This window comes from Panulirus ornatus, chromosome 57, assembly GCF_036320965.1.
Source record: "Panulirus ornatus isolate Po-2019 chromosome 57, ASM3632096v1, whole genome shotgun sequence".
Taxonomy (NCBI): domain Eukaryota; kingdom Metazoa; phylum Arthropoda; class Malacostraca; order Decapoda; family Palinuridae; genus Panulirus; species Panulirus ornatus.
Window position 1 is genome coordinate 6,895,057 of NC_092280.1, and position 24,152 is coordinate 6,919,208.

General features: G+C 43.4%; 1 protein-coding gene and 1 long non-coding RNA gene across 4 annotated transcripts in view; one reads left to right on the plus strand and one right to left on the minus strand.

The window, feature by feature from the left end:
* The window catches only part of LOC139766152 (uncharacterized), a 45,039-nt gene extending 21,366 nt beyond the window's left edge, over positions 1 to 23,673 (plus strand). Inside the window, exons 2-4 of the long non-coding RNA XR_011716807.1 lie at positions 5,331 to 5,536; positions 11,859 to 11,960; positions 23,241 to 23,673. This is a non-coding gene — a long non-coding RNA (uncharacterized lncRNA). The remainder of the gene's footprint in view (positions 1 to 5,330; positions 5,537 to 11,858; positions 11,961 to 23,240) is intronic.
* The window catches only part of LOC139766151 (uncharacterized), a 186,467-nt gene that overhangs the window by 8,311 nt on the left and 154,004 nt on the right, over positions 1 to 24,152 (minus strand). The window contains exons 2-4 of one of the 3 annotated variants that reach the window (XM_071694414.1): positions 9,334 to 9,500; positions 2,200 to 2,292; positions 484 to 819 (exon numbers count right to left, since the gene is read on the minus strand). In XM_071694414.1, coding sequence (XP_071550515.1) covers positions 484 to 819; positions 2,200 to 2,292; positions 9,334 to 9,500 — 596 coding nt within the window. Of the gene's footprint in view, positions 1 to 429; positions 820 to 2,199; positions 2,293 to 9,333; positions 9,501 to 24,152 lie in introns of all 3 variants that reach the window. The other 2 variants (XM_071694413.1, XM_071694415.1) reach the window with 2 other exon arrangements.

A 24,152-nucleotide genomic window follows, 5' to 3' on the forward strand; every position in this document is an offset into this window, starting at 1 on the left:
AGCTGGTCAATGAAATCCACATTTGCAAGCTGCCACAAGCAAGCTATATCGCACGCAAGCCATGTTGCAAGTCTGCCATATGCAAGCTACGTGGTAAGCCAGCGCATACACGGAAGTCCCCATTGCAAGATGCAGTGCACATTGCAGGCTGGCACGCTTAAGCCGTATCGCAAGCCCTGCACACACGTTGACACACAAGCACACAGACGCACACACAAGCACACAGACGCACACACAAGCACACAGACGCACACAGACACACACACAAGCACACAGACGCACACACAAGCACACAGACGCACACACAAGCACACAGACGCACACACAAGCCGTTCAGCAAGCCACCACAAGCAAGCCAGCCCACGCCATCCACACATCACGCCCCACGGACCCCTACAGTTGTGGAGAGAAGCCGCCAGCTAGACCTACTTCCTCCACCAGGGCTGTGATTTGGGCGGGGATCTGGGGGGCGGGGGGGTGTACCGGGGCAGGTAGGAACCACTACCGCCGCCGAGGGGCGACTTCGGGTAGCGCGGGTAGGGCCCCTCGTTGTCGTAGGCGGGCGTGGGCGGGTCGTAAAGGTGCGTGAGCGTGGGCTGGCTGTAGCGGTGCATGGGCGGTGGTCCGTACTTGGCGTGGGGGCTGCCGTAGGGCTTGGAGGTGGTGGTTTGGTTCTGGCGGGGTGGGGGCAGGTAGCCAGTGGCGGGCCTCGGTGGCCCGTATGTCTGCCGCGGGGGCCCGTAGCTCTGGCCAGGCGGCTCGTATGGCTGGCGGGGAGGCTCGTAGTCGTACATCATGGGAGGCTGAGTGGGCGAGTCCCTGGAAGGAGGACGGAATGAGTGCGAGAGATAGATAGATAGATAGATAGAGAGAGAGAGAGAGAGAGAGAGAGAGAGAGAGAGAGAGAGAGAGATATCCACGAGGAAAATGTAAAACACGATTAAGTTCCCAAGTGCACTTTCGTGTAGTCATCACATCGTCAGGGGAGATGCAAGAATGAGACAGAAGACGTAGGATAGTCGGCTTATATACAATATAAAGGCAAAGCTAATACGCTGTTGGTACACAAGTGTTTTCGGTTGATGGTGGTCGGGGTCTGGCATCATGTCTGTCATAGTTTTATTATGTAGACAAGACAGGGTACTGTTTACAAATTTTACCTACGACAAAGCTATCCATTTTGTATACACTTTCAATAATATTCATGTTACAATTCTTTGTGTATTTGTTGAGAGAAGATTCGATCATATTTCTCATGGTCAACGAATTGCAGTAATAACTGAATTAGCGTCGCTCCAGTCAATGCAATGATCATGAATTTTAACACGATTAAACAATTCGATTCTTGTCCTGTTCTTGTATTATATTCATATTAAAGTCTAACATTGAGATCCTTACCAGTCTATCCAATATAAAAGATATTACAGCTTTTACAAGGTATTCAGTAAACACATCCTGAAAAATGTTCTTGCAAGTTATGAACTGTAATTCCTTGACCAAAAGAAATATCATTGAATAGTCTCTTATTTGATACACAAACAATTGTACTATGAATATTAATGAAGGTCTATACAAACTGGATAGCTTTGCCGTAAACAAAATTTGTAAAATGTTCCCTTTCGTCCACATCATAAAATTCTATGAAAAGCATGAAACCAGACCTAGACAACATCAACCGGAAACGCTTGTGCACCAACGGCGTCTTGGCTCTACTTCTATTTTGTATATAACCTGACTGCTCTAAGTCGTCTATCTCATTCTTCCATCTCCCCTGACGATGTGATCATTACACGAAAGTGCACTTGGGAACTGAGTCGTGTTTCATTTTCCTCATGGTTATATATATATATATATATATATATATATATATATATATATATATATATATATATATATATATATATATATATATATACAAGCAATTATGAGGGGAAGGAGTACGAAAGGGCTAGAAATAAAGAGCTTTCAGTTATCTACTCCTGACATTATTTCACTTACACGGAAAAAACAAACTAATGTCAGACAAGAAAAGGAGTAAATCAAATAGTGTTTGAATATATCTACCACCTATCTATCGATCGGTGAGCTTATTTACTTATTTACTTATCTACTTATCACAGAGAGCTGAGCTTATCACCTATCTATCGATCGGTGTGCTTATCTACTTATCATCACAGGAAGCCGAGCTTATCTACTTACCTGGCCTCGAAAGTGTACGAGTCTCTGGTCTCGTCCATCAGTAAGGAGTCGATGTCGAACATCTTATTCTCCAGCAGGTACACAATGCGTTCTCTGGCGACGCAGGCAGGGAGAGAGAGAAGAGGCAATGTTAGTTGTAACACCAGGGAAGGACGAAGACAGGGCGTCGTTTGATAGCATTTTCACTCTTGGGACAAATCTTAATAAGGGACTATTCATATCTGAGGGGAGAAATCATAGCTACCATGATGATAGAAAGGTTACAAGGCATATTACATTTCGTATTGTTATACCAAAATGGGCCTTGAAAGGACCCAGTTTCTTGGGTCAAAAAGAAATTTTGAGTGGGGTTGAAGGAGAGGCCTCCTGGGGGAATTTTCCTACCACTATGTTAAAAGGTTTCCTTGCACAGAGACCAGCGCCTGTAACAGCAACAGCGGCAGTGTCTGCAGCAACAGGCTGGCTGGTGATTGCTCAGTGAGGAGTCAGCCCCAAGCTGGTCCTCACACAAGTGATAAAGGCACATACAATGGACATGCCTTGGTAAACTGCTTATCTTAAGGTGTGAGAATAACTGGGAGGCACAGTCTCAAATCTCATCGAGTTGCATCGAAATCATCTGTTTCTTTGTATGATGTAGGTGAAGTGTGGAGGCAGCGTGTCCGGGAGCGAATGACGCTCAACAGATTGACTGGAAGTGACGACAAGAAGTATTGCTCTAAGGTGGAAAGGGAGGAGGTCAGTCTGTAGTGCCGGTGTGGCTTGTAGATGGCTATGAGATTCTCATCAATTGACGTATTGTTATCCAATGGATTTTTTATCTTTAGGTCACAGATAATCTGGTGGGGGGGAAATATATATTGTTGAAGCCATCTCAAAAGCTGTTTCTAATGCAAAAGTAGATCTTTTGTTAAGCATCATGATTTATCATATCTCTGTGTGTGTAGAATATCACAGTATCTATTCTTTCAAATATCTTTATTCAGGTGATGTAAACACCACCTCTCTTTCTGCTATGAATTTACGAATGTATGAAAATTATAGACTACCTTTTCTACTCCTTAATATACTTCTGTAAGTATATACCATTTCTTTTTCCTCTGAATGGAGAAGATTATATCTTGGGGAAGGCCGGAGATCCACCCCGAGCCCTCGCTAGCCAACACGTCGCCTGTAAGAATGAAATGTAACCCGACACAGCCAACGAACCCGCCCTTGTACGTCAAGTCGGCACCATTTCCACGACTCGTGGCCTGACCTCGACCTCACCACCAGCAGCCTCCCTCCCACACAGTCACCAAGGTCGGCTGACACACACACACACACCTCCTCCTCCTCCTCCTCACACACTGCTGTGCACCGTTGCTGCAACACATCTTTCTCTCGAGTGTGACGGAGATCACTTGACTTATATCATCATCCTTATCACGTATGGCCACAGCGTGTGGCGTGGACGTCTCGTCTTCCTCAGTGTCTCAAGTGATGCGTTCGGGGTCGCCATATCCTGATTGTCAGCCTTGGTGTTCCATCACAGCCGTCACCGAAGGTGTCGCCAGATTACTCCATATTCGTCGTGAGGGACACAGTGGCCGCCTCTGTGACTAATTGCCCGCCTTGCATACCACACAGCTCACACCCTGGCCGGGGCCTGAGCCTTCCTGGAATGCAAATGTCCAGTTATGTAAAGACGGGAGGCGAGTACCGTGTTATCTAAGATCCAGGATTTCCTGCTCGTGTTTGACGGACACTCTAACTTGTTCGTGTCGGAGACGTTGTGTTCGTGTGAGACGGAGACGTTCTCCAGACGTTCTTGTTCGCTGGGATGTCGGTTCTTTTAGGTTTATGGTCAACTCTTCGGGTATTTTCGATTTCTGATCTGATGCCATGTTTTGGAAATATATTTCTTGATGATTTCATGCCATAGTCCGCGAGGAGTGGAGGGAGGGAAGGAAGGGGTGAGGAGAGGGTGGTGTTGTCTGCTGAATTTCAGTATAAACTGTCATTTCTTGTGTGTTTTACTAGTTTTGCTTCAGTTTATGAACTGATTCCTTTCAATTTAAGAACTTCCTCTTGTAATTTCAGTCGTTTTGTGCACCAAGGCATATACTAACCAGCTTTTCTTCGCTCTCAGGGATAACATCTTTAGCTTGGACATTCCTGACAAGAAATATGTGATCATGTCCTCCACTTTAAGATGATGTTCGAGCTAATTTTATGCAATGGTCACCGGTAAAGCGTCAATATATTTCGTGGATTTCATTTTCATATTGGTTTCTTAGGGAGAAGGAAGCTGTATACTTCTGCATTTAGTCGGTACAACTATGTAATGTATGTAATGCAAAATACCTGTAGTGAACTGTAACATCCCATGAAATGGGAGTCTTTCTGACCACTGTAATTCTTTGGCGCTGCCTCTCACAGGATGAACATGGGATGCACGATAGATCTGTCGGAAATACCGGCACTTGAGCTGACTGGTTCACTGCTCTTGTGTTACCGGACACGCCCAGGAACGCTCGAGCATCCCTCGCCAGTATGACGCTTTTGCCTCACACTGACACACTTGGCTGTGGTTGCACTTGTCTAACCCGTTGTTGCTTTGGTTCATCTTGGTGAGGATGATGGAAGAGCTCGCTGGACTATCTTGGCTGATGCAAACCACTATGATCTCTCTAGAGTGGCTGATGGTCGAGATAAATGGACTACCCCATTTTGGATCCTTTTTCTAACAGCAGTGGTAGTCATTGGAGGGCAAACTAGACGGTAGACATGCAAGACCTTCCCCCCAAAAAAAAAAAATATTTGCATTTTTGTTGTAATCTTCTTCAATTTCTGTTATTCGTATTATCAATACTGCAATGACACTGGTATTACAAGTTTTATGGATAGGGTCGGATGATATGGTAAATGTTCCACATGCTTATTAATCATGAATATCAAAAGCTTGTATGAGGTCCCCGGTGTAATCTCCTTCCCCCATCCAAGTGCTTCGCAAGACATGATTTTGGCTGATGCAAATGGCATCTCTTGATGGCATCGCTGGTTTAGATTTCGCCTCCGAGAGGTATTCAATATTCATGTGGTCTTAAACCCGACCAAGAGCAGCTCAACCTTCTTATTTCCTTTTCCAGAATCTGTGTTCGGGTGATGGATGTCTTGCACACTCACACTGCGTGTCTCCTCTCAGCACTGGCGAACCCACAGACTCTAACGTCAATACTTTGCCTCCGACTGGATGTTCTTGGAGGGAGTTCTTCAGGCGTTTGCCTGAGTTCTCTTCTCTGTTCTCAATAGTGGGATCGGATTCTCTTTCTTAGGAACCTGATTGAGGACAAAGGTTAGTAGCGAAGCTTTAGGGTGCAAGAGCATTCAGAAAGGTCTTAGGGTAATCATATATTTTTTTTTTTATACATATTCGCCATTGCCCGCGTTAGCGAGGTAGCGTGAAGAACAAAGGACAGAGCCTTAGAGGGAAAATCCTCACTTGGGCTCCCTTCTCTGTTCCTTCTTTTGGAAAAGTTAAAAACTGGACGGGAGGATTTCCAGCCCCCAAACTCTCTCTCTCTCCTATTAGTCTCTTTCTACGACATGCAGGGAATACTTAGGTGTTCTTTTTCCCTTATCTCCAGGGATTATATATATATATATATCACATTGTAGGAAAAATCTGCACACCTTTTCAATGAAAAAAATTGTGTATGTGTACAATAATATGCTCTCTTTGTCTTTCTCACACACTGTGGTTTTTCACAAGATTCCCTCGACTTGTTCCAGAAGGGGTTTCCCACACACGTGAAATTCAGGTTTACGAACATGAATTCCCAGAGTCTTGAACTGGAGAAGGAAACTAATAGAGCGTGTGTATCATCATCTTGAGCACATCAGTTCATGGAATAGAATATTGGGTAATATTCACTACTGCTAATCCTTGGTTTGGGTTATCATACTGTTTTGAAATTGGTGCTGATAATCTATGACTCGACCTTTTCAATTCTATGCCACATTTTCTTGACTTCCAATGTCTGACGTTGGCTTCTCTTGTTCTATGATTAGAGCAAAGTGTCAGAATATTTGATTCCTAAGAATTCCTTCTTGTTCTCTGCCTGTCGCTGTGTTACACCGTTGCTTTAGCGTCCGACACTGCAAATGTTGATAGAGAACTCATTTGCTCTGACTTAGTCTCTTTTAAGTGCTCAAGTCAGTTCCCTCCATTGGATCTTTCCTAGACGACATTACTGGTCAGGTTTCATACCATTGTGTAACCTTAGACCCTCCTGACAGCGAAGGTTGCTCGAAGGCGTTGGCGAAGGGCCTTCCCCAGCTCCTGGTTTGCGGGTGTTCGACCAGCATATACTGAAGAAGTTGGCCTGATATCCATGCCAGCATATACTGAAGAAGTTGGTCTGATATCCATGCCAGCATATACTGAAGAAGTTGGTCTGATATTCATGCCAGCATATACTGAAGAAGTTGGTGTGATATTCATGCCAGCATATACTGAAGAAGTTGGTCTGATATCCATGCCAACATATACTGAAGAAGTTGGTCTGATATCCATGCCAACATATACTGAAGAACTTGGTCTGATATCCATGCCAGGATAATATTTCTATTACGAGAGAAAATAGTACGTCACCTCTGTCTTGCTCTTCATTATTCTCTTCCTTGGTAACTTTATTAATACATTTTCTTTTGTTCTGATGACCGACGTCTTCAATAAGTCTTGGGCTGATTGAGGCGTTTAGGAAACAAGGTGGTAGGCTGTTGGGTCGGTACATGCGCACACAGGTATGCACGTTACAATATCAAGACCAGCTTTGTTATTCGAGGCAAAGCTGACGGTGTTGTGTGGGGAACACAGAGTGTCGACTCTCGAAGAATGCCGATGAGGGCCGACAATAAACTTATGGAATTCTGAATTTACTGACACCGATTCAGATTGTATTATTCGCATTATGTTTTGATTCTAAGCACAGAGAGAGAGAGAGAGAGAGAGAGAGAGAGAGAGAGAGAGAGAGAGAGAGAGAGAGAGAGAGAGAGAGAGAGAGAGAGTAGCTACTTGAATGTAAGCCATAGACCTACTTTCATCACTAAAGTCTGTGGACGTGTCATCTCGGAACGAATGATAACAATGGGACTCTCTTGATCTTAACCTACCGAAAAAACTTTTCAAATCGTTTCCTCGATTAGTCTTTGATGAAGGTGGCGTTAAAGGCTTTAACTAAAGGATTCCAACCCCTTATGTCGTAATGGATGACCCTCATTCTCAGGGGAGAAGCCGCTGCCTCGTCCTGGGTGCTTCCAACATGCTGATGGCGACAGTGGAAACAGTATCAACACGTAATTGTTTCTCTCTCGCTCTCGTTTTACCCGGATCCCCCGCAGGTTAGTGACGCTTTCTCCCACAGGATGAAGGAGGTGCATACTTATACCGTGTTGGATTTCACATTGTCTGGGTCGTACTTTAGTTGAACTTGGCGATAGATCATCAGTTCTCATTCTTTTCAAGATTAGCCAGATCCTCTGCTCAAATGATAGATCCTGGACTTCAATACTTTTCTAGAGTAGCTAGATAATAGGATTTCAACTCTTATTACTTCTCTAGATTAGCTAGAGATTAGGTCTTCCACTTATAGAAGACATTATCTTCATCCAGCATCACAACTGGCATGGTGTCGGCAAATGACACACCTCGCCTACTCTTGTGTTCTAATATTACAGGTATTATCATTTGGGTGTCACCAGACAGGCCACTGATATGTTACAAAGATGCTCGAAAGATGTTCGCTCCTTATGTACTGTATTCTAAGCAGAGTATACCTTCGACTTCATCCAATATCAGGTTCTCATTACAGTCTGTGTTCCTAGAAGTTAAATGAATCGGTTCAGTTTACTGTCTTTGCGTACTGTTTGTGTGGTGGCAGGGGAGACTTTTGTTTCAAAGTCTCGTAATGTCTCAAAATAAGAACTGCCTCGCCTGAAGCCTCGTATTGTCTCAAAATAAGAAGTACCCCTGCCTCGCCTGAAGCCTTTGATAGGAACCCCTCCAAGCGGACGACCTCGCCCTCCAAGCTGCTCCTCCTCCTCCCCCACTGGAAAGTTCTGTGAGGGCCTGGATGTGGAAAGGGAGCTGTGGTTTCGGGCATTATTGCATGACAGCTAGAGACTGAGTGTGAACGAATGGGGCCGTTGTTGTCTTTTCCTAGCGCTACCTCGGAATAAGCTACCCCTGCCTCGCCTGAAGCCTCGTACTGTCTCGGAATAAGCTACCCCCTGCCTCGCCTGAAGCCTCGTATTAGTTCACAATAAGAACTGCCTCGCCTGGACGTTCTGTTCACTCCTCTCGCCTTTATCATTAGTGAATCGCTGGAAATTAAAAATGGTTCGAATTCGCTTCCCTGATACTGTTCGCAACTGCCGTGACTTTATGATTCTCTCTCTCTCTCTCTCTCTCTCTCTCTCTCTCTCTCTCTCTCTCTCTCTCTCTCCTACTGAAACCATCCTACCATACTCATGTAGGTTTTCTTGGGCAGACAGACTTTCTCCATGCTTTGAGCTTGGACAAGCAGTTTGAGATAAGATTCTCCTCCTATGAAACCATTGTCATCCCTCTGGTTCGTATGGTGGCCTTGAAGCAATGGGTACGTTCACCTGGGGATCTGACTGGAAGATCAAGTTAGACGATGGCAAGTTGGACGAGGTTTATCGGCTTTCGGATGGCGCGGGAATACACACGATTCATATAATGTGAGGCAATAGAAGATAAGCTGTGTTCTCCAGGAATGTAGACCCTTAGGATCATCTTGGGGAAAATCCATCTCTCAGTAAATATCTTCCTAGTTAAGGTTCGTCTAGAAAGCATCACACTGTAATAAGAATCTAGTATTCCTATACTTTTTCAAATTGAATTGGTTTTTCTCCTGGCCACTAGATGCTCATATGAGTATATGATAATAAGGACAATGATACTAAGGATGATAATGATGTTAATTATAATAATAATGATAATAGTGATGGTAACAATCCCAAGACTACATTTATGGGTTCATGGCTTTCGTAAAAGGTGTCCGCGACCCAGTGAGATCACGGACACCTTTATCCTAACTCCTTATACTTAGTATCGTGTCTACTCACTTGGGGTATTTCTTAGGATCGATGCAGAAGGTGTCCCTCGGATCCTTGACACAGTCGGGGGTGCTACCGCGAACGGCGGGTAGGAACCCGTTGTTGGGGTAGGCAGGTCCCACCTCGGACGGCATCAGACCCACCACCCAGAAGCTGACGCCCAGCACCACGCTCCACTGCAGGAGTGAGAAAGAGAGAGAGGTTGGTTAGTACGTGGGATGTACGTGGGAAACGGGGGAGGAATGACAGAAGACCTCTAGGTGGTCTATGTGGAGGTTGTAAGTCCTGGAAGACAACATGGGAAAGGAGGAATGATGGTAGTTATGGTCTATGACAGAAGATCTAATGGCCTTTGACGAGGTTATCTGCTGAAGGACATGGGAAAAGGTAGGTAGCAGAAGACCTGAGGGTCTATGACGAGGTTCTCTCCTGGAAGACAACGTAGATATGACTGACAATAGAAGACTTTATGGTCTATGATGAGGTTGTATAATGTAGGACAACATGGGAATGAAAAATAACAGACGACCTGATGGTCTAAGAAGAGGTTATCTGCTGAAAGACAACATGGAAATGACAGAAGACCCCGTGATCCATGACAAAGACGCATAGATAAGGACAGAGGCTTCAACCAACTTTACTTCAACAATGTGAACAGAGACAAGAGAGTAAAATAGATGGCTCCTCCCCACCCACCACTCCCTCGTCCCTCGCTGGGGAATGATGGGTGTGGAGAGGAGAGAGACATGGGAGGGCTTGAAAGAGGTGACAGGTATTTCCTGCTCAAGTTCAGCGCAGAAGACGACGACGAAGATAATGAAGATGAATATAGAAGGAAGAACAAAGAAGAAGAGAAGAGAGAGGACGGAATTTTTAATACAATGGAAGCATCAAAAGATCAATTCAATGGTACATTAATTATCTTGGAAATCAAGAAAAGACGTTAATTGTACAAATTCAGTTATTTTAGTGTGTCCCGCTCACACTGGAATACATCAGCTCCTCACATAGTGACTCATGCCTCCACCCTAACACATCAGCTCCTCACTTGGTCATAGTCGGCCACATAGGCATTCTAACGCGTAGGTTCCTAGCACTATCCACGCACTACCTTGTCCCTCAGCTTCATTCAGAGAATCGAATACATTTTTTTGTACATTTTCTTCTCTGAATGAAGCATAAAAGTGACCCTCTGTACCTCCTCCTCTTGTCTGTGGGAAGCTGAATGACTTGTATTCACTGGTGGTATGTGTGTTTCTGTATGCAGAGAGTGCAAGGTGTGTGTATATATATATATATATATATATATATATATATATATATATATATATATATATATATATATGTACATGTGTACAATGTTTTTTTTTTTCTTTTTTTTTTTTTATACTTTGTCGCTGTCTCCCGCGTTTGCGAGGTATCGCAAGGAAACAGACGAAAGAAATGGCCCAACCCCCCCCATACACATGTACATACACACGTCCACACACGCAAATATACATACCTACACAGCTTTCCATGGTTTACCCCGGACGCTTCACATGCCTTGATTCAATCCACTGACAGCACGTCAACCCCTGTATACCACATCGCTCCAATTCACTCTATTCCTTGCCCTCCTTTCACCCTCCTGCATGTTCAGGCCCCGATCACACAAAATCCTTTTCACTCCATCTTTCCACCTCCAATTTGGTCTCCCTCTTCTCCTCGTTCCCTCCACCTCCGACACATATATCCTCTTGGTCAATCTTTCCTCACTCATTCTCTCCATGTGCCCAAACCATTTCAAAACACCCTCTTCTGCTCTCTCAACCACGCTCTTTTTATTTCCACACATCTCTCTTACCTTTACGTTACTTACTCGATCAAACCACCTCACACCACACATTGTCCTCAAACATCTCATTTCCAGCACATCCATCCTCCTGCGCACAACTCTATCCATAGCCCACGCCTCGCAACCATACAACATTGTTGGAACCACTATTCCTTCAAACATACCCATTTTTGCTTTCCGGGATAATGTTCTCGACTTCCACACATTTTTCAAGGCTCCCAAGATTTTCGCCCCCTCCCCCACCCTATGATCCACTTCCGCTTCCATGGTTCCATCCGCTGACAGATCCACTCCCAGATATCTAAAACACTTCACTTCCTCCAGTTTTTCTCCATTCAAACTCACCTCCCAATTGACTTGACCCTCAACCCTACTGTACCTAATAACCTTGCTCTTATTCACATTTACTCTTAACTTTCTTCTTCCACACACTTTACCAAACTCAGTCACCAGCTTCTGCAGTTTCTCACATGAATCCGCCACCAGCGGATATGTATATGATCAATAACCAGGCTCGCCTACCACCTGTTAAAATGAATAAATAGCGTGTAAGTTCTCTGGCTATATAAACCAACTCTCCTCGGAACATTCAAAGTAAAACTTTTTTACTTACGATTTTTGACAACACGTCTTGGTCTATATAATCATTTGTGTTTACGATCTTTCATATTGCATTTCTTGTTTTCTTTTTTTCTAGGTATGTCAGAAAATGTGATCCATCATCTGGTGCCTGACTGTAAAGGTGATGCTTGGGCCAGTTATATCATGGAATACCTTCTTTATAGCAGGAGGAACCAAAGTAAGTAGTCTCTGTCTGTCTGTCTCTCTCTCTCTCTCTCTCTCTCTCTCTCCTCTCATTCCTTCGATCATTTCCCTCTGCTGCCGATGTAGCGCAGCACTGGAGCGGCAGGAGCTCCTGCAGAGACGTCCTGAGTCAACACCAGGACCCCCTTCTTAGAAAGGGGTCTCTGTGTAAGTATAAACGATAAATGAAAACAATATACAAACGTAATTTCTTGTTTTATAAAATGATTTCTTGATAGTTTTGACGGAGTCCAGCCGTTTCCCTGCACTAATTCCAGATTCTGGTAAAGATAAGAACACGTTTCTCTGGGGGAATCACAAAATCATTTCCCTGCCCAGGATATTTCTTGGAAATGACAGGGTCTACTTGCTGATGAATATCCCCGTCCTCACATGGAGGTACAGTGTGTGGTGTTTAATGCTCGGTGTGAGTTTTCTGTGGTCAGTGTTGCTGACCATGAGTCTCACAAGGGCCGGGCCGTTCGAAGTCTGGGTGCGACAGTCTGCTCACAGATAACCCAGTTGTTCATCTTCCTCCATTGAGTGATCGATAAATAGCCACCTAGTATATAACACACACCCATTTCATCGGGCGTGGGTGAACTGCTGGGTTTAACTGTGGACCGACTGCCGCAACTAGGATTCGAACCTATGTGCTCGACCCTGGGGAGGGCCCGCTTCGCTACGTAGCTTTTGCCTCGCTATGTTTTCCTCAGCGATCACAACACACCAGCCTCTCACCCCACAGAAGTAGCAACAATAACGCCACATTACAATGTACAGACGGAACACCTAACCTCACCCCAGAGTAGAGTGTTCTGCAGCTCCAAAGAAGTCTTCCTCCACCTCCACCCCCTGAGAGACAATAATCCATGTGGCATCCTCCCTCCACCTTGAATGGTTAGTTACTCCCGCTCGGCTGAAGGCATGACTTACGACACACACACACACACACACACATTGACATTCACCACCCACACCACAAACATCAGCACAAAAGAACAACACGCAAGATAAATGGAGCCAGATTTAGACACAAAAAAGAATCCCTTCAATTTCTCTACAAAGAATTCGTCTGTTTTACCCTAGACTACGTCTCACTGGACAGCCATCCTGTCAAAACAGATGTTAAGAAAACTACACCTCATACAAAGCAGAGCACTCAGGACAACAGCTGGCTGACAAGCAAACTCGTATAGTCACCATCTATACGACGAAACTAAGATCCTCTCGTAGAATCCCTTCTAGATATGCTTGGCAATCATGAAATTCTTGATAGCATCACTAGATCTATCCCATACAAAACACTCCCAAATCTAACCATCAAGTCTCACGTAGAAATCAACATTTGAGGACGATCGAAAAACGACCCAAACATACATACTTTTGTTTCATTCTTTCTTGTGCTGTTCGTTCCCAAGATTCATTCATGTCTACCAAAGCTTCGGTGGCGCTTCCTCTTTCCTGGGATTAAATCATTGTGTTCAATCTTTTTCAGCCATGATACTCCATAAAAAAAAGATTCGATTCTTTGTTTCTGATTCTCATTACGTTTACAATGGAGAGGTTATCGCTAAACTGCTTACAACATTTCCACAGATTGTTGACAATCGTTTTCTGTCCAAAAGATTCTCATTTTCTTCATCGGGTTCACTTCGACTTTATTTTGCTCTTTCATTATCCAGGACGGTTCATGACGGTAATGTTCCAGCAACAAGACACGTCTTAAGGAGCCCTTGCCTTACGTTAAGGACAGTTAGCATCCATCATCATTTGCATAATCACAGACGAGTCGAAGTTGAATTAGCTGGTCTTAAGTTAGTGAGCCAACGAGCCAGCTGGCTAGACCTCTGAACTGTCGTCTGGTAAATATTACTTTACCTTAATTCGCTCTCATGATTCGGATCTCTGTAATCTTTACCAAACTATAGGAGAACGAGGCAAGGATATATATATATATATATATATATATATATATATATATATATATATATATATATATATATATATATATATACACACACACAGCTTTCTCTCGTTAAAGAAAACCCTTAGTAAGGGGAGACTCCTTTCTTTATAGAAATAGAAAGTATCGAGCCAAGCTTTTTATTTAATCGTATACTCGCCATATGGCAAGAGCGGACACACACACACACACACACACACACACACACACACACACACACTCAGGAGGTAAACAGTATCCTGGCTTTCCCACTTGCTATAAACAAACATGCCACTTAATCCTGATGAATGATATACTTCCCCACATTCATTCTCATCGAAAGGGAGTGATACTCGTCTGTGTAGCTGCGAGTGTATGTGTGTGTATGTGTGTGGTGTGTGTGTGACCCTCCGTAGTCCTAGCCTAGCCTAGAAAGTGGCGGGGTATAGGTCGGTGCAAAGAGCTGGCTCCGCCTCGGGGTTGAAGATGACCGCCCTCTGCTGCCGCCTCGCCTCGCATCCTCTTCCAGAAATCATCGTCCTCTCTCACCACAATGAATCTGTTCCCTCACTTCCTCCCCCAGTAGCGCGTCGCTTCCTTCTTTCACCACTGTGAAAGCAGAGATCCTCCTAGTGCTGTATGGTAGTTATACAAATGAATGATCTATGTTTTCTCTTTGTTATAGGTAACGAGGTAACGAGAGGAGAGTGAGTGGTTACGGCGGCCCGGGCTCCCCCTCTCCGCTTAACGGGTCGGAGCAGCTCGCCAATCCGGAAACTTGTTGAGAAAGCATACCACAGTGAGGCTGTTAGCAGCGGCCGGCCACAGGCCCACACGGTAATGCCACCTGCCAACTCTGGTCGTCTTGGAGAAGTCTACACTCTAGACCCAGATGGACCTTCCATTTTCTTCGTCTTGTGTCGACCTATGAGAGAGAGAGAGAGAGAGAGAGAGAGAGAGAGAGAGAGAGAGAGAGAGAGAGAGAGATCGTCCAGAGCCAGGCGCTGGTTAAGGGGTACAGGGGGCGCTAAGCCAGGGTTGAGCGTATGTGTCCGTTGTTAGTTAAGTTACGTAATCTCAGGACCCATATTGTGGGGGTGTATCCTTGTAGCTTCCAGTCTGCGCTCCATACACGTAAGATAAGGTGGGCTCCTTTGATGGGAAGGGGAGGGGGGGTTCTCGACGACTTTGTACGTCTTTCGGTTCGCTGACGGGGACACAGACTCGTCAAAGTCACTTTTCGCTGTCGCAAAATCTATATCTGCGTCAGGGAGAGAGAGAGAGAGTTTTACAGTCGTGTTGCCCCGTCTCTTACTCTTGCATATATGTAATTTGTCTTTGTTCATCCTAAGCCAGAAACCCATTGACAGACCACCTCTTGATGGGAGCATGAACAGCTCAGGGATGGCTGTGGGCAGAATGCCACACACCCATGAATCGACCCACTCAGACATGACCTATGCCGACTCATAGTCAGTAACTCTTAACGCACCCTCCACACGTCCCCGTAGACGCCACTTGCACATACCTACACCGCGAGCGAGAGGCCACAGACAGACAACTTTGTCTAAGGATAGTCGAAAGATCTTACGACTCGGCTTTCCTTGTTCTTGTGGTTTGTTGATGTATTTGCTATATACAAAGACTGTGTTTGCGTCAGGACAGAACTCGTGTGCGTGAAGACATGAAAACCTGTCTTGCATTTACTTTGGTCTTTCCCGGACGAATATAATCGTGTGATCAAGTAATTATTTGGGTGACATGAAAAGCACCTAACTACATAACTGCTCATAAGCTTAGCAGAGGCAGCTGTGGATCACATTCATCTACGTTGACCCATGTACCCATCCAACATATGTCTCAAGCTTCCCATTGTCCTTTGCGTCACATATGTTGGCATAATGTTCCGCTCCTCCACAGCTTCATGCTATGGTGAAGAAAATCTATATATATTACATTTCTAATTGCCCTAGATAAGCATATTCATACAGCCGATAGTTTTCTAGCGAACCTATGAATTTCCAAATCAAACACAGGTTGGCCCTGCATGCATAATTCACTGATAAATTCATGTTTTTAAAATCAAAGTCCATGTTGGTGTAGGCGAGATCCAAACCATTGTATATCCTGAGATTTTTCTCTTAAGAGCGTTAAGGAAAATGATCTGGTAAACAGAGAAGAGGTAGTAAAAGCATTGTGGAAGATGAAAGCCGGCAAGGCAGCGGGTTTGGATGGTATTGCAGTGGAATTTATTAAAAAAGGGAACAACTATGTGGAGAGAACAGACCATAGATTTAAGAAATCAGTTAGAAAATGACGTATCTACATTTCCTTAGCGAAGTAAAATTATATAGATTGGGGAAAAAAGAAGACGAATTGATGTGAAAAACGAGAATGAATTTTGAGGATAAATTGACCTGAGGGAGACGCTGACGTAGCCAAATTACTAGGTAGCAAAAGGAATCGAATATCTTTTTTATGAGCCGTGAATAGATACAGCTCCCGTCGATTTACTTTTGTGTGGTGAATATTGCATAATATTCGCACCAGAGAGTCTTATAGCGAAGGTTGATTTCGTGGTGTCTCTCGCGCGTCTGGCTTGTTTATTTTGGGTCTGTTCTGGTGGAATAGTAGTGAGGGATTATTCTCATGTCAGATAATATCGTGGTAAAGGGAGGGATCTGTGAGTGGGTGTCTAAGATTTCTGCGAACTCTGTCCTCAAGGGTCGCTTTCGTTTGGTGTGTGTGTGTGTGTGTGTGTGTGTGTGTCTAAGTATATATGTGTGTGTGTGTGTGTGTGTGTGTGTGTGTGTGTGTGTGGAAATACTGATGTCCATGAACGTGGGTGTATAACTGAAGTGCGTGTGTTTGTGTGTGTGTGTGTGTGTGAGTCTAAGTATATATATGTGTGTGTGTGTGTGTGTGTGTGTGTGTGTGTCTAAGTATATATATATGTGTGTGTGTGTGTGTGTGTGTGTGGGAATACTGATGTCCATGAACGTAGGTGTATAATTGGATGTGTGTGTGTGTGTGTGTGTGTGTGTGTGTGTGTGTTTGTGTGTGTGTGTGTGTGTGGAGAGTTCTAGTAGTAACATCTCATTCTTGTCGCCACTCCCTCACCACTATCTATCCCCCCGATCCCCTCCTTGTCATGCAATAAGGTCGGATATCCACACTGGTAAACCCTCCCACCTCCTCCTTCTCTCCCCTCCCTCTCTCCTCTACACCCCCTGGGTGCGCGTGGGTGTACGGGATCTTCGTTTATCAAGGACACCTGATCGATTACGTCCACCCACGTTGAACAGTCTCACGTTAACCCCCTTCCCCCCTTTGCTGGCGAGGCTAATAATGTTACGCCTCTCTCCTCCCCTCACAATTCGTCTGCATGACCGCCCTGTTATCATGCACAATCATGCCTGAGCCATGAATAACCCAGGGTCATCCTCCTGTGTTGTTCTTCGAAACCTTTGTCATTAACCAGATTATCATGGAAATGGTGACTCATTCAGGGGGTCATTGTGCATGAATTGCGATCCTATTCCGAGAAGGTGACCTGACCTAAATGAGGGCTATGTAAGGGTGGTTGGGTCGTTAATCCTCGAAAGCACCTGACACAGACAGGGGGAGGATAAAGAAAAAAAAAAAAATATATATATATATATATATATATATATATATATATATATATATATATATATATATATATATATAATGTGTGTGTGTGTAATTGAGCCACTAGTGTAACGAGAGGCGCCTGACCTGACCTTGTCTGACGACGTGACGTTGAGGGGTATGAAGCGATGAGGTGAGGAAAGGACCACGTAATGAGAAATCTATGAGAGAACGAACGGAAGGAGAAGAATACATGCTGAATGCAGTGGAGAATGGAGAGCAATGCAGAAGTCGAAACTGTTGCATGAGAGCAGAGAAGGGATCGGACCCCATGAATATGAAACACCTTCCCGTAATGTATGAATAGGTAATTAATCACACACACACACACACACACACACCCATCCACACACACATGAATATGCATATGATTCTATTTACATATATATGTGTGTAGTTTAGACACAATCTTGTGTATGAATGGGTAAAGGATAAAACCATTAATATACATGTGTGACAGCAAGAGCTTTCGTTTATCACATCTTCAGACAGACTGACAAAAAGGTTAGGAAACTGAAAACCCACACGTGTTAAGGAAACGTAACCCTCCCGTCATGTATTATAGGAAATATTCGTGATGCATTCTGCCTCTCCAACACTTAGTAGCAGGTGATCTACGGGGGCTTGGGGCAGTGTCGGGGGTCGTCGCGTTCAAAGGTGTGCAAAGGAAGTGTATTCGTTCAAACAGTTGAACCCTCCCTGCGCTCAAGATGGTCTATTCATTCTTAAAGTTAGGTTAGTCAATCATCTTTTTTTTTTTTGCATCACACATTAATAGGATGCCTTCCGTTTTTCCCTAACAACCTGTTCTGAATGCATGGTCGTCCTTGCATTGTATAACGATGGCATAAACGTGCATTCTGGACAATTTTGTTCGGGACGTCTATAACACCCTGAGGCACATGGAGAGACATAGAGACTGGGTCTGTATACAAGAAACATATAGACAATAACGCCGAGAACGAATTCTTATCACAGTTCACTATGTTGGCAAAGTCTGCACATGGTCACTGTGAGTGTAGGATGCAGTACGCAATGTTAAGTATGTATATATATATATATATATATATATATATATATATATATATATATATATATATATATATATATATATATATATATTCCCCTCCTCTGCGTTGATTCTATATATAGTTGCTTTGTTTTGATGGTGGTGGTGTAATTGCCTTTGTCACACACTGTCACAGCTCGTTTGTAACTCTATTGTTATCTCACTGTTTATTTCCTACACTAACGGATTCGTTTTTATGAGCCTTTTTTTTTTTTTTCCCTTTTACGAATGAGCGTCCTGATGGCATTATATCACACATTATTTATTTTTGTTATGAAGTGGATTTAGGAACAGTGCAAGACAGTGCAAGAAGATAGGGCCAGATAACAAGGCATGAGGGTCTATGACAAGCTTATTTGCTGGAGGATAGGGAAAGTATTGTACCTTTCTAATGTATGGAGTTTGTGACTTGATAGTGAAGTATTGGACTCTTACACATCCGTCACTATAGGTGGAGGAAGGATGGTAAAGTAGAAGGCTCCTCTACCTTACCATCATGTCTCCATCTATATGTTACAGATTGTTTTGTATATCCTGACGGATTGTTACCCACAGTTCCTGTTGTTTGAGGGGCAACTGATTAGTGGACTAGTTTCCCACATGGGATTTATTGCTCGTACACTTACTGTGGTCGCTTTTCCACCCCTAGAACACCTACACACACACACACACACACACACACACACACACACACATCTCACACGCACACACACACCTAACCTCATTTCCGAAACCCACTTACACCCACAAATTACTATAGTCGTGTTTGACTTGCTTTTGTTTATAACTACCCCAGGCATTCTTTAAAAAGGCTGCTACAGGCGGGGGCTGCGCTACTTCAAGTAGCAGGGAAAATGTGAACTTCTTTGGAGAAAGAAGTTCTTTGATGAGACTGTCTACCTAGTGACACAGGTTCGATAAAGATTCTTTTTCACTCTAGGTGCAACCTTATATATATATATATATATATATATATATATATATATTCACTGAGAACCAATCACTTTCCTCTCTTCCTACACGTACACATGCCTTACATCCTCGATAAAAACTTTTCACTGCTTCTAACAACTTGCCTCCCACACCATATATTCTTAATACCTTCCACAGAGCATCTCTATCAACTCTATCATATGCCTTCTCCAGATCCATAAATGCTACATACAAATCCATTTGCTTTTCTAAGTATTTCTCACATACATTCTTCAAAGCAAACACCTGATCCACACATCCTCTACCACTTCTGAAACCACACTGCTCTTCCCCAATCTGATGCTCTGTACATGCCTTCACCCTCTCAATCAATACCCTCCCATATAATTTACCAGGAATACTCAACAAACTTATACCTCTGTAATTTGAGCACTCACTCTTATCCCCTTTGCCTTTGTACAATGGCACTATGCAAGCATTCCGCCAATCCTCAGGCACCTCACCATGAGTCATACATACATTAAATAACCTTACCAACCAGTCAACAATACAGTTTGCGGCAGGGGTGTGTGATGTCTCCATGGTTGTTTAATTTGTTTATGGATGGGGTTGTTAGGGAGGTAAATGCAAGAGTTTTGGAAAGAGGGGCAAGTATGAAGTCTGTTGGGGATGAGAGAGCTTGGGAAGTGAGTCAGTTGTTGTTCGCTGATGATACAGCGCTGGTGGCGGATTCATGTGAGAAACTGCAGAAGCTGGTGACGGAGTTTGGTAAAGTGTGTGGAAGAAGAAAGTTAAGAGTAAATGTCAATAAGAGCAAGGTTATTAGGTACAGTAGGGTTGAGGGTCAAGTCAATTGGGAGGTGAGTTTGAATGGTGAGAGGCTGGAGGAAGTGAAGTGTTTTAGATATCTGGGAGTGGATCTGTCAGCGGATGGAACCATGGAAGCGGAAGTGGATCATAGGGTGGGGGAGGGGGCGAAAATTTGGGGAGCCTTGAAAAATGTGTGGAAGTCGAGAACATTATCCCGGAAAGCAAAAATGGGTATGTTTGAAGGAATAGTGGTTCCAACAATGTTGTATGGTTGCGAGGCGTGGGCTATGGATAGAGTTGTGCGCAGGAGGATGGATGTGCTGGAAATGAGATGTTTGAGGACAATGTGTGGTGTGAGGTGGTTTGATCGAGTAAGTAACGTAAGGGTAAGAGGGATGTGTGGAAATAAAAAGAGCGTGGTTGAGAGAGCAGAAGAGGGTGTTTTGAAGTGGTTTGGGCACATGGAGAGAATGAGTGAGGAAAGATTGACCAAGAGGATATATGTGTCGGAGGTGGAGGGAACGAGGAGAAGAGGGAGACCAAATTGGAGGTGGAAAGATGGAGTGAAAAGGATTTTGTGTGATCGGGGCCTGAACATGCAGGAGGGTGAAAGGAGGGCAAGGAATAGAGTGAATTGGAGCGATGTGGTATACAGGGGTTGACGTGCTGTCAGTGGATTGAATCAAGGCATGTGAAGCGTCTGGGGTAAACCATGGAAAGCTGTGTAGGTATGTATATTGCGTGTGTGGACGTATGTATGTACATGTGTATGGGGGGGGTTGGGCCATTTCTTTCGTCTGTTTCCTTGCGCTACCTCGCAAACGCGGGAGACAGCGACAAAGTATAAAAAAAAAAAAAAAAAAAAAAAATATATATATATATATATATATATATTTTCTTTCAAACTATTCGCCATTTCCCGCGTTAGCGAGGTAACGTTAGGAACAGAGGACTGGGCCTTTGAGGGAATATCCTCACCTGGCCCCCTTCTCTGTTCCTTCTTTTAGAAAATTAAAAAAAAAAACGTGATAGCATAAAGGTGAAATCGAATTTCAGTAGTTCATACAATGTTATCTAACATGTAATTTTTCTATACATGTGGCACGACATGTTTCGTGGAGACAATCCACCTCATCAGGTGCCAGTACTTAACAAAGTTATTTAAATCCCAACATCACACTTGAGTCCCGCCGTCCAACACCAATCTGTACAGACCAACCACTGTCTGCTTTGTCTGGCAGTAACCGTTGTAAGGGAGAGTGATTAAGGGGTTCATGTGGCTGGGGTTGACCTGGGTAGCTGGATGTGTCTTGAACAACTTTTCTTACCTTTGCTTGTTTTGGTTAATACTAGGATGGGCTTTAAAATTGCCTGGGGACAAATTAAAATCCTTAGTATTAGCAATTGAGACATTTAATGACGTTGTGTGTGGCATTATCAGCAGAGGGGTATAGAATAACGGGATTTTCAAGATCTATGGGGTGATCATTTTCATGACAATGTTTAGCGATCGCATTTTTGTGGTCATCCCTGCGTACTGCATGACGGTGCCAATAATGATATCCCAATTGGTTTGTGAACAAAGCTTCCTAGAAAGTTAAGAAGACATTTTATGCTTCTTGTAACAAAAATGGGACAAATAAATGTTTAGTGTTGCCCTATTCTCCCAACTTAGCTAATCTAAGACATGTTCTAAAAAACAGTGCTTGTAATGTTGCTTTCCAGTACAATAACACCATCAGTAAGACCTTGATAAATAGTAAGCCAAATTATGCAACAATTGGGAGTGTTTACGCCGTCAAATGCAAGGCATGTAGATATATTTATATAGGCCAGACAGGTAAAACTGTAACGGAGAGGTGTTATTGGCACCGTCATGCAGTACGCAGGGATGACCACAAAAATGCGATCACTAAACATTGTCATGAAAATGATCACCCCATAGATCTTGAAAATCCCGTTATTCTATACCCCTCTGCTGATTATGCCACACGTAACGTCATTGAATGTCTCAATTGCTAATACTAGGAACTTTAATTTGTCCCCAGGCAATTTCAAGCCCATCCCAGCATTAACCAAATCATCATGAGAGAACTGACAAAACACGAAAACACAATTGTTCAAGACACACCCAGCTACCCAGGTGAACTCCCACCACGTGACCACCCTTAATCACTCTCCCTTACAACGGTTACTGCCAGACAAAGCGGACAGTGGTTGGTCTGTACAGATTGGTGTTGGACGGCGGGACTCAAGTGTGATGTTGGGATTTAAATAATTTTAAGTACTGGCACCTGATGAGGTGGATGGTCTGCATACAACATGACGTGCCACACACACACACACACACACACACACACACACACACACATGTATATATATATATATATATATATATATATATATATATATATATATATATATATATATATATATATTACCTGATACAAAGACGTAAAAGCAGAGAACCTGATAAACAGACCAACTGATTAATTGCGTAGTGAAACAGAAAGACAGACCAGTTAACAAGGCCTCTTTAACAACGAGTTGACATGCCGGGCGGACACTGTGGTTTTTTCAGTGGAGCAACGGTCAGTCATTCGTCCCACCCCAGTACGTGACCAACAAGATGGGGTTCGACCCCTGGCAACAGGACACATAAATTTGATGAAAATAACAAAAACATAAGTACTAATAATAGTGAAAATTTTGATAATTGTCACTATAGTTACTATCATTATTATCATTATAATTATTACTATTGGAATAACGATCATGTTGTAATCATATTACTAGATGATAAGGTAATATTAATTATGCTATTGATTTTTCATTCTTGTTCTCAGTTTCCGATGCAGCGAAGTAGCGCCATGAAAAGACCAAGAAGCACCCCGTTTGCTCGATCCCCTTCCTAGTTTTCATGTGTAATGCACCGAAAACACACCTCCCTTTTCACAACCAAGCCCTATTGCTTACCCTGACCGCTCCATGATTTCCCTGGTTCAGCCCATTGACAGTGTGTCGTCCCCCGTATACCACATTGGAGCCAATCTTCTCTCATTTCGAAGGAACTTGATAATGGGAAAGGTTATCATCGATTTGGCCTCTGGATGAGGACGAGCCTTGAGAGACAGTGAATAATATTACCCCAGTAAAGATGCCTTTCTGAAGTTTTACATCAAAATTTTACATCTTGAAAACGCTAGTCTTAGCGGTTTTCCTGCCATGTTTTCATATTTTTTTTTTTTACAATTATGTTTTCAAGAATTTACAGTTGATGTTTTTCATTATTTTTTTTCTTTTTTACAAAAAGAATGTTTTCGAGATTTCATAATGACGTTTTTTACGTTTTCAATGAAATGTTTTGAAGGTTTTAAATGAAATGTTTTTAACGCTTTTTTTTTTTTTTAGATGTTTTACGAGGTTTTCACGATGTTTACACATTTACGGTTTTACAGCGAAGTATATGATTTACATTTTCTCATATGGATTTCTCGGATGTTATAAGTAAAGATGTAACATTATCTTCTACGTCCTTACAGAGATGATCGAGGCTTGAGGGCCAAGCTTTCTACGCCTTAAATCGTATGTTAAGAGAGACTTTCGAACTGGTTTTCATCCTCCCGTTTCCTTGAGGAGAACGAGATACGTCACATCCCTGCGACAGTAACGCAAGTCTGTATTGCCCGACAAACTAGACGAGATGTTGAGGGTGGGTTGGTGGTTGAGGGGGTGGATGATCGGCTTGAGATGTCCCG